The sequence below is a fragment of the Echinops telfairi genome, unplaced genomic scaffold (assembly GCF_000313985.2).
Source record: "Echinops telfairi isolate 266 unplaced genomic scaffold, ASM31398v2 ScPeMD7_5;HRSCAF=22, whole genome shotgun sequence".
Lineage (NCBI taxonomy): Eukaryota > Metazoa > Chordata > Mammalia > Afrosoricida > Tenrecidae > Echinops > Echinops telfairi.
This window is the reverse complement of record NW_022103901.1, coordinates 29,356,144-29,370,562: the sequence shown is the minus strand read 5'-3', so window position 1 is coordinate 29,370,562 and position 14,419 is coordinate 29,356,144. Positions and strand designations below refer to the sequence as shown.

Below are 14,419 nucleotides of genomic sequence, written 5' to 3'. Positions count from 1 at the left end.
CTGGCCTGGCTGACCCAACACTGCACACACACTCGTTGTCCCCATCTCACACCCTTCCCTGGCCGCTGCCCAGACGCACACGAGGGTGGCTCACTAGCCAAGGGGGTGGCAAGATTCTTGGGGGTGGGGGAAGGGGGCAGCATGCGGAGCCCATAGCTGCTGGAGGCAGGTCGCCAGTCTTTTGCACGCGAACACAAGGTGCCAAGAGGCGCGCCAACCCCCACACGGCTGGCAGGGCTCATCAGCACCTTGGTGGCACGTTGATTGACAGAGTGCCAGCCGGGTGGGAAATTAGTAGGCGCACTAAAAGGTGTAATTACTCGATGCCATCACTACTCGGCTGCCGTCAATCTTCCCGCAAGCAGGGACCACGATGACAGGGTCGCCTTAATAATAAAAAGTGATGGGCGGGCCGGCCACTGAGAGGGCCAGGCGCCTGCAGGCTGGGGACACCTCAGCAGGTGCTTCTGACCTGGCCACCATTGATGGTCCTCGGAAGCCAGCCACCTGCACTCCTGTGGTCTGCAGCCCTTGGCTCCCACCAGGAGCCTCCTGCCCCGGGCAGGACATGGCGCTTAGTGAAGTGGACAGGCAGTGAGAGAGGAAGACCCTCGATGTGACAGGCGGCACCATGTGTGACCGTGAACTCAACAACCTCCACAGCAACACAGCCGCGTGCTCAGCCGTGCAGGAGCGCCAGCGAGGGCTGACCCCCGTCAGCCTCACACTTTGCAAGAAAGGCTGAGCCCCTTATCCAGGATCTGGGGTGAGCCTGACCGTCGGTCCACTCTGTGCACTGCCGGTCGGGCAACGTCAGAGAGACCCTCGCTGTCCCGAGGGAGGGGACAGAGAGGAAGGAGTGAGTGGGCTCAGGTGATGGGCTGCCCATTCTAATCAGTGAATTTAACCAGCATTCAAGGTCTGTAGACAACAGTTAGTGACCACGTGGTTGTCCGTCCCACTCCATTGGAGGACCGGCCATCTGCTCCCATGAAGATGCGCCTTCTGCCATTGAGCAGATTCCCACTCCTTGCAACCCTGAGTGACAAGGTGGAGCTGACCCAGAGGGCTTCCCAGGCCAGGATGGCGAGACTTGGCCTCCCGTGTTCCAGACGTGTTGTCAGGAGAGACCAGTCCCTGAGAAGACATCATGCGTCCGCAGTGGAGGGACAGCAGAAGAGGAAGGGCTTCAGTGAGGTGCATTGAGATGGTGTCCACAGCAGCGGGCTCAGATATGAGACCAGTCGTGAGGATGGTGTGGTGTCCTGCCCGTGTCGGAGCAGGCGCGAGGCTCCCAACAACAGCAACCCTGAAATCCCAGGGGGGCAGTTCCACCCTGTCGTTTAGGGTCACCAGCAGTCAGAGTGGACCAGAAGGCTCACAGCAGCACGTGACTGTCATTTGCTTTTCTGAGTAGTAACAGAAGTTGCTTGGGGCAGGGGGGGGCGGGGTGTAACTGGAAAATAGAGACTGAGACGTGAAAAGCTCTTAAGAAATTCTAATAGGCTCACAGAGGTCCCGGAACAAAGCCACAAACGGATAGATACTTCTTCGAGAATCAAAGGCTGCAACACTGCTACACCCCGAAGGGCCCACAGAGTGTGCAAACTTGACTGCAACCCAGAGCGTGGAAGGGACCCCTGGTGGCGTGTTGACCAAAGCGCCTGGCCAGCACCGCAGGGTCTGCTGGGTAAAAGAGCGGCATCCGCCCCCATGGACACCGGCAGCCTTGGCCACTCCGTGGGGCTATTCGACCCTGGCTGCTCAGGTCGCTGTGGGTTGGCTTTTTAAAAGTATCGTCCCAGAGGAATTTTGTTTCTCTTTAGAAATTGGCCCGCTGGTGCTGAGGTCTTTATAGGAGCTCTGACTCAAGTCCGCATGGCAGGACCCACTACACTCTATAAGACCTCGGGTGACTAACGGAGGTGGAGTGGTGCCAGGATCACCCCACACTGGAATCACAGCAGGCCGCCGCCACGCTGCTGCGCTGACTCAGCAGAGCACGAAGACATTCCCGTGCCGGTCGTCCATCTCAGGAACTGTGAGCCCCTCTCCACCATGCCTCCTCCGTGGACCAGAGTGAGTAGATCATCGCAGGTTAAGCGAGAACGCAGGAAGAGTCACGCGGCCACAGAAGGACCGGAAGACATCAAATCCCACGCCACAGAAGAAAGGCCTGGCAGTCTGCTCTGAGGCATCAGCCCCGAGGCCTGCGGGCACGTCTCCTCTGGCACGTGTGTGGGCGCCAGGAGTCGGAGGCAGCAAGGGTCCTAACAGCAGCACAGTGGGCCACACGAAGCTCGGCCACACTGCTGTCATTAGGCTCCACCCAAGGAGCGGAGGGACCAGGCAGGGTCTGGGGGAGCCAGGCCAAGCCCTGCGTGGGTGTCTTGGCCACAGTGCCCGCCAACTGTGTGGCATGGGCCTGAGCAACATGACACAGTCTTGGCACCCCAGGCCTGGCATCCAAAGGCAGTGAGACCCCAGACTCAGTAGAGGCCTCCTGGGGAGAGGAAGGGAGAAGGCGAGTCAAGGGGCAAGCCCGGAACCCCCACACCCTCTGACACACCAGCCCGGAGGTCCCCTCGCTGTTGCCTGTGTCCGTTCCTTTGTGTCCAGCTTGGGTGCCTGTTCTCCTACTTGGGACCCAGAAGCCCCTTCCTGGGGAAGAAGCTTGCCCACCCCCCACTTCTCTGGGTGGCTCCGCAACAACTTTCATCGGGCTCACCAGAATTATTCTCAAAGCCGTTGCCATGCCAACGGACTCCCCGCTCAGCACCTCCTCTGAGAAGCTGGGCCCGTGGGAAGTGTCAGCTTCTCGTGGGCGGGTAGCCCTGAAAGGCTCCTGAGCTGGGTGGGGCCGCTGTGATGTGGGGGAGGGGTGACAAGCTGAGTAACCAGGAGGGAGGGAGCAGAGAGACTCCCGCGTGCCTACAGGGTCGGACAAACAGACAAGTAACCCAGTCCATGTTGCTGTCCCTGTCTGCACAGTAAGCAACAAGCCACCCAGGCCACATCACTGTCCCCATCCACAGCCCACCCAGACCACGCAATTGTCCCTGTCCACGTAGTGAGCAGCAGGCTGCCCTGTTTATGCTGTGGTCCCTGTCCCCAACCTGCCCTCTGCCTGGGTATCCCGCACCCCCACCCCCCCAGAGCCGGGGTCTGCCCTGCTTCACTGCACTGGGCGGGCAGGACCAAAGACAGGCCACCCCCTTCTGCGGCTGAATCCCTTCCAAAGCGCAGGACTCCCAGGGTCAGACGCGGCCCCTCAGGCACCGTGGGAAGGTTTGGATGATAATGTCCACTGTCTGACCTCTGGCCTTTCAGCTGCAGCCTCCCTTGAGGCAGGACGCCCTAGCCACCCAAAAAGGCTCCTTGTCCTCCCCGCCGATCGCCCCAGGGCCCTACAGAATCCCACTGCCCGCTTCCCCAGCCACCCTTCAAAGCCAGTCAGTGCAGCCTTCAAAGGGGCTGGGACCTGGGAGGGGCCCAGGGGCATAGGGGCGGGTAGATAATAAAGCCATATACAGAAAGAGGCACTGAGCGCCCTTCAGTGCACGCTGCACAGACGCAGCTGCGGGTACCGTGCACATCATGTGGCACACAACAGTGGGCACCCCCTCGGGAACACGGCGAGTCCTGGAGTTGCTCACTGGGAGGTGGCAGAAGCTTCTAGAAGGCAGAGCAGGGGGGCCAGGGAGGCTCAGCACACATAGGGCCCATCTGCACTGGAAAGGTACATACCCCCAGTGGTCTGGTGTGGCCCCACGGGTTTCCTGGCCACAGTCTGAACGGAAGCTAATCGCCAGCCCTTGATGCCAGCGGCCCGTTTGGGTCAGAACCCCAGCCTGGCTGAGTGAGGAGTTTACAGAGCGCACCCTGTGACACGTGAGCGTCAGGAGAGAAGCCCTGTTCCCTCCACCCCACCCCAGCGGGGGCGGCAGCCCGGAAGTTCCTTCACAGACCCCGGAACGTTCTGGCACCTCTGTGAGGGCACATCCTGACCACAGGAGAGCCGGCCCGACATCTGCAGGCCACTTGGCTCCGCTTGGGCCCGCCGCCCCATCTCAGTAGAATTCATTTTGGGCTGAAAGGGGCCTTTGTTCCTCCGACACTTGCTCTGGGAGAGAGAAGACGCGTGGAAATCTGACATCTGCATTGTGGATGGGAGGAATCTAATTACCCTGCGCTCCCGAAAGAACGTTTCAGGTTTTTAAGTGTCTCTTATCGGCTTAGGATTTGAATGACATTTTAATTATTTTGTGGGGTTTCTCCTCTGCCTCGTTTGAATCTCCGAAGAGCATGGCTCCTGTTCTGAGAAGGGACCGGGACAGCACCGGGTGGGAGCGCAGTCATGCCCTCCCGCCCTCCGTCAGCAGCCTGCCATGCTGCCCACCCGCATGGTCGATGCCGCCAGGTGGGAGGGGGAAGACTCGGCCATCAGGGAAGCACTGGCATTCCAGACGCCGTCATCTCAGTGCAGAACGTGAACGTGGAAGCAGTAGTTCAGACAGGGAACAGCGATGCGTGTGCATGCGCGCGCATTGCTCCGTCTGGGCCTTTTATTGTGAAATAGCTGCAGTGGGACAGAGGCCATCACACAATACTATGACACTGACCACCCTCCTCATGGATGGATGTCCACTCCTACCCTGGTAGGGTCATCGAATCGCCCCTGCACCACCGAACAAAACTCCGCCCACCACGCCCAGCCTGCCACCTTCCTGCGTGTGAGCCCATTGTTGCAGCCACTCTGCCAGTGCATCTGCCGGAAAGTCTTCCTCCTCCTCGTCCCCTTCTACTTGACCAAGCACAAGGCGCCCCGGGAGCTGCTCTCTCCTGACCACGTCTCTCCCTAGTTTCTCCTCCAAGGGGCACTCGGCCACACTTCTTCCAAGACATGCCGGTTTGTGTTTCTGTCCTCACCATGATCCAAAGCCACCAAGTCTTCCGTGGTCTTCCTTGTTCGCTGTCCACCCATGGTGACCACTGCCCACCTCTGCTTCTCTAGCTGTGTGAGTGAGCCAAACCAGCTCCTGTCCTCTGACCAACATTGATCACCCAGCCCTGGAGCTGACACTTCACAATGCCCTGCTGTCAGGGCCATCACACTGTTCTGTTCGCCTGCCCAGCCGGGTCAGAAAGGTGTGTGAAGGTGCCTGCTGGCAGCACTGTGAGTCTTGGCGGGCAGCTCGAGCTGGTCATTTGGGGACCTAAGCACCAGTCTCCGGTGGCTGGGCTCCCCAGCTTGAGAAGCAGTTTGTTCCCTGGGTCTGAGAGGAGCACGATTCCAGGCACTTGGAGCGTGTCTCTGGGTGTCCCCTGCTCTTGATGTCTTGGGGGGCAGAGTGGGTGGTTTCCATGATCAGAGGCTGAGCCTGCAAACCAGGGGGTCAGGGCTCCAGTCCCCCTGAGGCTCTGAAATGAATGTTCCTTGGTCCCCCTCCCAGTGTCCAGGGCTGCTGGTGGTCCTTGTGCCCCTTCGCTGCTGGTAGAGGCAGCTTTACTTGGGGTCCAGCTGATGACCTTTTAGAGGGGCCAGTTCGAGCTGGTTGCTGTGAGGCAGAGACTAAAGATGTCCCCAAATGTCCAGATTCTCCACACTGCTACCCCGCACCATCACCTCCATCTGCTTCTCTTCCTCCCCCTCCCCGGCCTCCTCCCAGTGCTCCCCCCTCCTCCCTTTGGGTTCCGCAGTGTGAGGCAGTGTCTCACAGAACTGGGGACTCCCAAGGGAAGGGCTCCTTCAGCTGTGGAGCTGGCCAGCCCCAAACCCCCGGCCAGGCACCAGGCAGGAGGCTTCTCCTGAATCACATGGTGGTGGGCTGGTGAACACAGACGGCCGATGAGGGGACAGGCTCCTAGCAGGCTCAAGAACTGGAGGTCAGATGAGGACAAAGCAGAGGAAGGAGAGAGCGTTTACCAGAGAATCTCATCTATGTGTGGACCTCAGAAAGTTCATGGAGAAATTGGATTAAAAGACAATGGAATTTTTTCCATGAGTTTTTGGAAGCCCTCTTGTAGGTTGGATGCAGACCACACCCCCATGGACACGCCTCTGACTTGAACTAGACTGGGCAAGGGAGTGACGTGGACACGGGTGGTGAGTGGGGTGGGATGCTGACGAGCCACACCCTCTTGAAAGCCATGACTCAAGGTACATCCCATCCTAACCCTCCCTCATTAAAATGACAGACCGCTCACTCCAATGGACCCGTGACCACAGGCAGAGGCCTGTGCCTCCCCCAAACGGAGGATAAGTCCATCAGATCACCAAATGGAAGGTGTTTATCGTTACATTATAAGCCAGATCACGTCATTATAGAACTGCCAGACCACTGGAAATCATGGCCCAGCTAATGACGCATCATCTTAATGCCACAGGTCCGCATCAGCAAACTGCCTGATCCCCTGTGTGGGCCGCTAGCCCCTAATTTGCATAGTCCCCTCTAGTCTGTGAGAAATTACTCAGTGGTCTGTAGAGAGTAACACACACATATCTGCCCCCTAGGCGTGTGAGACGCCCCCTTAGGATCAGAGCCCACTGTACACCAGTGTGACCTCATTCAGCTGACTGATCACAAAAGACCGTTTTCAGTCAGTTCCTTCCAAGTGCTGCTCACAGGCCAGCGGTTTCTTTCTCATGGGGGGCGGGGAGGGGCGGGGAGGGGAGCTGCCTGTGACATGACTTGGTGACTGAGATTGCCCCTCCCCACAGGGACTAATCAAGGTCCGGGGTGACCAGTGCTGGCGAGACCTGACCTGCATGGACTACCACTATGAGGTGGGTGATGGCCCGGGACCTCTCACTGTTCCCTGGAACACCCAGGTTTAGGGGTGTGCCCTGGCACAGCACCTTCCCTCGTCTGCAAGCGGCTGGCACCTAGACCCCTGCCAGGGTGGAAGGCTCAGCCTTCACTCCTCTGGGACATAATGAGGTGGGGAGGACCCTCGGGCTCTTGTCTGCAGCCAAAGCCCCAGTGGTAAATCATACAGCGCACAGAGCCCCTCTGGGAGTCACACCAGGGTGAGGGTGGCTGTGAGGCTCCTGGTGCCACCAGGAAAGGGGCGTGGCTTCTCTGGGGACCCTGGTTGAGCTGGGTGTGGTGCTGACCTCTAACCTTGCTTACCCGTCCACTGGAGAGGAGGTCAGTTGCAGCAAGCAGTTTGCGCTACAGCTTGGTGGTGAAGCTGTCACCTGGACACGTGCAGCAGCGGGGCCTGCCTGTCCCTGTGTGAGCCAAGCGGACCTGGCCCGGAGCGTGAATCGCTCCCAGTGCCCATGCCATGGGGGCTACAGCTGAGGGTATGAGCCCAGCCGTGAGGACCGGGCACCAGGATCCCTGGGGCTGTGTGCGTCACGTGTGTACACTCGAGACAAGGCCGCCCTGCTCTGCCCTCTGCATTCATTCCCACAGGCCTGCAGGCCCACGTGCCCCCGCGGTCTCCCCCATCCAGGACCAGAGCAATAACCAAGGCAAGAGTGTAAGGGACTTTTAGCCTCTCTCTCTCTCTCTCTCTCTTTCTCTCTCTCTGTCTCCATCTGTCTCTCTCTCACATATATATTCTTTCTCTGCCTGTCTCTCCTTGTCTCTCTCTCTCTCTGACTGTCTCTCTCCCCATCTGTCTCTATCTCTCTCTGTATCTCTCACACACATATTCTTTCTCTGTCTGCCTCTCACACACTCCCTCTCTGACTCTGTCTGTCTGTCTGTCTCCCTCCCCTTCTGGATCAGGAGGTCTTGCTTCCTTCATGGGCTCATTTGTCCCTAAAACATGTTGGCAAAGCACCCCCTGCTCATAGCAGGTCCCACTGTCCATCAGCCATCTGCTGGGGTGCTAGAAGCTGGGGTGCTTAGACCGAAAACTAGGAAGAAAGACCTGGCTGTCTGCGTCCAGAACATCAACTACGGAGAAGCAGGGTGGGTGGGGGCTCGTCTGTGCTCTGACTCAGGCAGGGCTGCCTTGAGTGGGCACTGACTACAGCACAGCTAGTCTGGATGTAGCCACCGAGGGGATTCAGCCCACGGCGACCCTCTAGGGCAGTAGCACTGCCCCTTGGGCTCAGAGGCTGTGACCTGTACAGAGACAGAGGGCCTCCTCTTTCTCCCTCCAAGTGCCTGGTAGGTTTGAACAGTCGTCCTTGCAGTGGACGGGCAGTGCTCTGGACGTGGGGTTGCGGCACCAGGCACCAACCCTGGTCAGTCCCTCACTGCACACAGCTGCATGTGTCCAGCCACCTGCCTCTGACCCACAAGAGTCCGCAGGGGCAGAGGGGGGAGGGGGAGGGCGGGCGGTCCTCCGGAGAGACAGCCACGCCCACTTCCTTCTTGCGTCCAGCATGCTCCCTCCACGGGGAGGGGTCTCTGTGGTGTCCCGGCAGTATATGCCACTGTTCATTCGGACCTGGAGGTACCTGCACCTGGCTGTCCTGCACGACTGGCAGAGGGCCATGGGCACCACGGGCACACCGCTGCTCTGGCTTTCCTGGAAAGCCTGCGGTCATTTTATAGACATGTGAGCAGCCGGGACCAAGGCGGCGGCCTGTCTGCAGACAGTTTTACTGCCTTTATTTAAAGCACACATTTTTACGTTTTTTGGGTGCGTGCGAGGGGCCTGGGGTGCAGGGCAGGTCTGGAGAATGTCACCCTCAGAGGGCGCAGCCTCCGTGAGGATGGAGTGCTGCCCGTCCCAGGCCCCCGATCCCCACTCATCGGTACATGAGAGTCAGTCCATTGCTGCAGCCCCAGTATTGGCCCTCTCACTGAGGGGTCCCCTCATTTCCACTAGCCTCCGACTTTGTGGGCCCCCCCATACACCCCCTTTGTGGCGCTCAGCAGCCAAAGCCGCGTCTTGTATAAATGGAGGCTGGTGCCCCGGCACACCAGCTTAGCGTCCCACTCGCCACCCTCGCTGTGGCGTCCCACATGGCAGGCCTGCCTGCAGCCCAGGTCACCCAGTGTCTGTTTGCGTGGGGCCAGGAGCAGCGGGAGCCTTGTCAGGGACCCAATCCCGCAGTGACTCTAAGGTTGGCCTCTCCTGGTGGCATGTCCAAAGTCAGGGAGCCCACGCCTGGCCTTCCCTGCTCCTGTCCACCCAGACCCCCGCCCCTGCACACCGCTGTTCCTTCTGAGGCCGGTGGCTTGTTCTCTTGGCAGTCCTCAGAGCATTCAGTATTCTCTGTCCACAGCGGCTGCCGGCCCAGGGAGGGGCCACATCTGCCAGCTTTTTATGGACTGCCCATTCTGCCAGCACGGCCGGCTGGCACTCATGGGAAGGCCCGGCGCCCCGGTGACAGGCTAGTGAGGATGTGCAGAGGGGAGGGAGGGAGGAGCGCAGCGTCCTAGGTCTTTGTCCACTGCGTTTTGACTCGGAGCCAGTGCTTATGCCACAGTGCCACCAGGGCAGGTGGTTGGAATCCATTTCTGGTCTCCGCTGTGCTGATAGGGAAGGGACAGGGAGGGCAGGCGACTGGCAGGCCGTCATCTACCCCCACACCCTTGGCTCCCTGCTTAGGGAACGGCCCTGGTGGCATAGCGATAACATGTTGGGTTGCTAACCACAAGGTTTGCAGTTCAAGACCACCAGCTGCTGCGCAGGAGAAAGACGAGACTTTTTACTCAAATGAAGAGTTACAGTCTCAGAAACCCACAGGGCACTCTGCCTTGCCCCAGAGGGTCGCTGTTGAGTAGGAAGTGACCCCATGGGGGTGGGTTTGGGTTGCTGTCAAGAGAAGCAAATTGCATGTTGCCCCCCAGGGGTCAGGTTGGCCAGATTCCATCCCCCAGCCCCTCCCTGGAGCATCTTCACTCACCCCTGAGGAGCTACCTGGGTGCAGATACTGCCACGCACCTGCCCCAGCAAGCTTTAAGTGTAGGAGGCTGCCTGCCTTGACCCCTGGCCAGTCAGGGTTCATGCAAACAAAACAAAACCCAGTCCCTGGCTTGTGGGGGAGGGTGGAGGTGGGGTGGGATGGGGGAGGCCTGAGGCTCCATGCACAGAGCAGCCCCCTCTCCACACTCATGCTCATAAACCCAGAGCAGCGCCAGACACCAGTTCATCCGAAAGACCCCCGGCCAGAGACAGAGCTCCTGAAATAGAACCTTCCGGAACCTCACACATCTTAGGAGACGACCAGTGCTGTAACCCAGGAGAGCTGCCAAGTCATCCCCACCTCAGGGCAGAGCTGAGCCCCCTGGGCGAGTCTGTGGCTGCTTGTCCCACAGTGGAGAGCCAGGCCCTTCTTCCGAGAGCCTTGGGGAGCAGCTGGGCGTTGACCGTGCAGAGCCCAAATCAGAACATCGGTGTCTAGGGCGAGGTGACCGACATCCATCCAGGGTCTGGCCCCAGGGATACACCTCCCCCATCCCAGCATGACTCTGAGCCTGTAGCCTAGGGTGTGCCTGAGCCTCTGCACCACTCTATAACGTGCCTAGGGGGCGGGACCACCCTGTCCCCGAGCATGTGGTTGAAATAAAGAGAGTGAGACTCAGCTGCTCACTAGGCGTGAGCGCCCTGCCTTCTGGCCACAGGTCAGCGTGGTGACGAGTCTGGGAGCGGACCATTGAGGGGCAGCTGCTGCCTGGGCCCTGGGCCGGTTAAACCAACAGTGCTCCAGGGGCCAGCCCCTGCCATTCCCACCACGTCCTCCCCCAACCAGTGTCAGCCAGGGCTGGTCCCCGCCACTGCTGGCTCTGAGTGACTGCTTACTCTCCTTTTATGGGGCAAGTGTTGGGGTCGCCCACGGTCTATCCCGAAAGAGTAGTGTTGCACGCAGTCTCACCCCCCCACCCCCACCCTAGGTCTCAGGATGTAGTGATAGAAATGCCAGGCCTGGAGGACACACCTGGCAGTCACCCTGGGAGGCGCTGGCATCACCTGTGGCACCTGATCCCCTTGGGGTTGTCCCTGGCCAGCCCATCAGGCCAGATCACCTGGGCAGGTGTCCTGCATCCCTGCCCCTCTGCCCCTTCTCATGTGTCCCTGCACGGAGGCGTCTCCTCAGTGCCCTTCCCACCTGAGTCCTGCTCAGGGTCACCATGTGTCACCCTGTCACCAGCTCACAGTCATGGCAGGAAGCCCTCCAATGGCTTTCCCAGAGAATCTGGGGTCACACGTGTCAGCCCCCAACTACCCCCACAGCCCTTGAGCCCACAGGAAGCCGGTACGGGTCTGACAACATGGTCATGGGCCAGGTCAGCTCCTCAGGGAGCCCGAGGCTGAGCACTCAGCAGGCCTCCAGGGCCTGGGGCTGCATGGGTCTGGAACCCAAAACCCTGAGGGCCACTCGTGCCCACACCCTCGTCAGCCCACATCTGCCCACTCCATGGCTTCCCCCAGGTGTGGTCACCGAGCACGACACCCCCACCCCCTGTGTGGGCCTGGACTTGGAAGCAGACCCTCTCACAGCCCCTCTCCCACAGACCCAGCCCGTGCCCAACCCCATGGCCTACTATCTGCACCGCTCACCCTGGTGGGTGCACCGCGTGGAGACTTTCGGCAACCACGTCATCGAGCTCCTGGTGCCCTTCTTCCTGGTCCTGGGGCGGCGCCTCTGCCTGCTCCATGGCCTGCTGCAGGGCCTCTTCCAGGTCAGTGCGCCCCGAGCCACGCTGGGTCCCCATGTCTGAGGCCATGACTGATACCTCGTCCTGTGTTTGATGCCATGTCCTGTGTCCAAGGCCTTGTGTGTCTGTCTGTGTCTGAGGCTCTGTCTATGTGTCTTGATGCCATGGGCGGTGTCTATATGTCCAGGCCCCCCAAGCCATGCCCATGTGTCTGATGTTCGTCCGTGTGTCTCAGGCCATGTTTGTGTGTCTGATGCATGTCCGTGTGTCTGAGGATTTGCGTGCTGTGTTCGTGAGTAAGGGCTCCTGGAGGCAGGTCTGAAGCCAGTCTTCCTGGAGAGAAGAGATGAAACAAGCAGGGGGAGAGGGAGCCAGGACCGAGGAGAGAGTCAGAGAGATGGGGGCCTTCCTCTTGTGTTGGCCGGGGACAGGTAGAGAGAGAGCCCGCACCCTGTACTAAGTCGGGCGCCCAGCCCCTGAGTTCAGCATGAGAGCGTGATCTGCAGCGTGCCCCAGCCACGTGTGCCATTTGTCGTGGTGGCACAGGTCCCTGTGTTTCTGGGTAACAAGGCAGTACCACATCTCTAGGGCATCCTGGGGAGGCCACATGAGGAGGGACCAGAAGGAGGCCTGTCAGTGCCCACGAAACAGAGCTGGGAGCCCGAGGTTGGGGCAGGCCTGGCTGGAGCAGTTGCTATGGCTACCATGTCCCCTGTGAGGCTGGAGTGGGCAGCATGTCACTCACTGTGCCCGGACCCCTGGGATCAAGCTGAATCTGTAGCCGCAGTGACCCCCTGACCTGCTTCCAAGGTGGCCTCTCCAGGCTGTGGATGGGCAGGCACACACACAGGCCTCAGTGGTGGGCGGCCCCGGAGGCCCCTCAACATATGTGTGTGTCCTGGCCAACCCAGCAGGGGTCTCTGGGAACCAGCCCTTCCTCTTCAGGGTCAAGTTTCACTGGCCCCAAGCATCCGCAAGGCCTCCTGGCCCGGGCTTCTCCAGCTGACTTGTCTCCCTCCGCCGCCTCCAGGGTCCTCCCCTCCGCCCAGGCCCAGAGGTCACGGGTGTAGTGCCTGGGTCAGTGTCGTCTGAAGGCCACTCGGGGAGGCTAATGGGGGAACCTGGGCCACACCCTCTTCTAGCTCCCAGTTCTCTTCGGACCAGAGGCACACAAGGACACGCAGGCACACAAGGACACGCACGTGGCCACCAGGCAGGCAGTGCAGTCCTTGTTTCAGCCACAGGCCGCACTCCCATCCTGGGGGCTCCTGTGGCTCAGGATGAGGGGTTTCTCCACCCCGGCCCCGCCTTGTGGAGCCCCTGCTCCCTGGGGGTGAGGGGTTTGCCCCCTGTCAAGGAGCCTCACTCTCTTGAGTACTGGATTTGGACACCCTGGGGAAGCTGGGCCCAAGGCCTACAGTCTGAGAGCCCATGTTTGCTGAACTGTGGTTGTGATGGGCTGTCTGGATGGCTCCCCTCACAGCAGCCGATGTGCTACAGAACGAAACTGCACCCGGTGCTGCGCCGCCCTGCCACGCTCTCTTACGTTTGAGCCCATCGATGCAGCCACCGTGTCCATCCATCTTGTCAGGGCCTTCCTCGTTTTCACTGCCTATCTGCTCTATCAGGAATGATGTCCTTCTGTAGGAACTGGTCGTTCCTGACAACATGCCCAAAGCATGTGAGACAAAGTCCCTCCATCATTGCCTCTAAGGAGCACCCTGCCTCTGCTTTCCCTGATGGCTCTGCTCATCCCTCGCCAGCACCACGCTTCAAATGCATCGGTTTATCTGTGGGCTTCCTTATGCAGTATTCAACTCTCACATGCACATGAGGGTTTGAAAGTGAACGGGGTTCCCCCAAAGATGTGCTAGAGCCCAGAACATGCCATGCACCCTCATGTGGACACAAGCCACCTGGAGCCAAGGAAGCCCCATCAGGAGGTTGCAGAGGGAAGAGGCCACATGGAGACTGGAGCGACGCGGCCATAAGCCCAAAGACCCACCGAGCTACCTGCAGCTGGAAGGGCAGAGGGACCCTTCCTCAGAGCCCTGCAGGGAAGGGAGCACCAGGCCACCCCCAGAGAAACTGCTAGAGAACAAGCCCCTGCGAGAGAGTCTCGGCTCTGCTTGGCCTCCCGGAGAGAACCCTCAGAGCAAGTGCGCTCACCTGTGCGGAGTCTGCGGTCAGGCTGTGAAGACGTTTCCAGCCAGGGAGCAGGTCCCTGGGGAGCAGGGGCGGAAAGTCTCTGACACATCCGTGGGGTGTGGAGCAGTAATGACGGAGCAGCGTGCAAACACCAAGTTTCTCACTGGCAGGACTTGTGGGGCTTTTTCCCCATCATGGGCTGTAGGGAAATCAGGCCCTCGGGCCCGGGGCACAGCCTGTGGGCCCTGGGAGCCAGCCTGCCACTCACGACAGCGGCTGGTAGCATCAGCCGTCCACTTGCTCTCTCGCCGTTCCAGGGGGTGAGGAGGGGCGCTGGTGGCACAGTGGGCTCCGTGCTGGGCTGCAAACCGCAAGGCCAGCAGTTCAAACCCAGTAACGGCTCCTCGGGAAAAAGATGACCTCCTTAAAGAGTTACAGCCTCAGAAATCCATGGGGCAGTTTCCCCTGTCCTATAGGGCCACCAGGAGAGGGCGTCGACTCCACAGCTGTGAGTTGGGCTGTTTGCAGGGGTGAGGAGAGCTTCTCCCAACACAGAACCTAAGTATCCCCTTGACTAAGGTGACCAGATTTTAACATTGGTAAAGCGGGACACCATTGATAAAACTCATATCCTGGCGAAATAGCCACATGGCAGCCGAAAACCGTATACCCTAGCTTGTGCTGCATTCTTTCCAAAAATC

At 59.8% G+C, this 14,419-nt stretch overlaps 1 protein-coding gene across 1 annotated transcript in view; it reads left to right on the top strand.

Annotated features, from left to right (window-relative positions):
• Positions 1-14,419, top strand: part of LMF1 (lipase maturation factor 1) — a 37,433-nt gene that overhangs the window by 20,409 nt on the left and 2,605 nt on the right. The window contains exons 5-7 of the mRNA XM_045286020.1: positions 6,722-6,787; positions 11,427-11,627; positions 11,806-11,866. Of these exons, the coding sequence (XP_045141955.1) occupies positions 6,722-6,787; positions 11,427-11,627; positions 11,806-11,866 (328 nt within the window). The remainder of the gene's footprint in view (positions 1-6,721; positions 6,788-11,426; positions 11,628-11,805; positions 11,867-14,419) is intronic.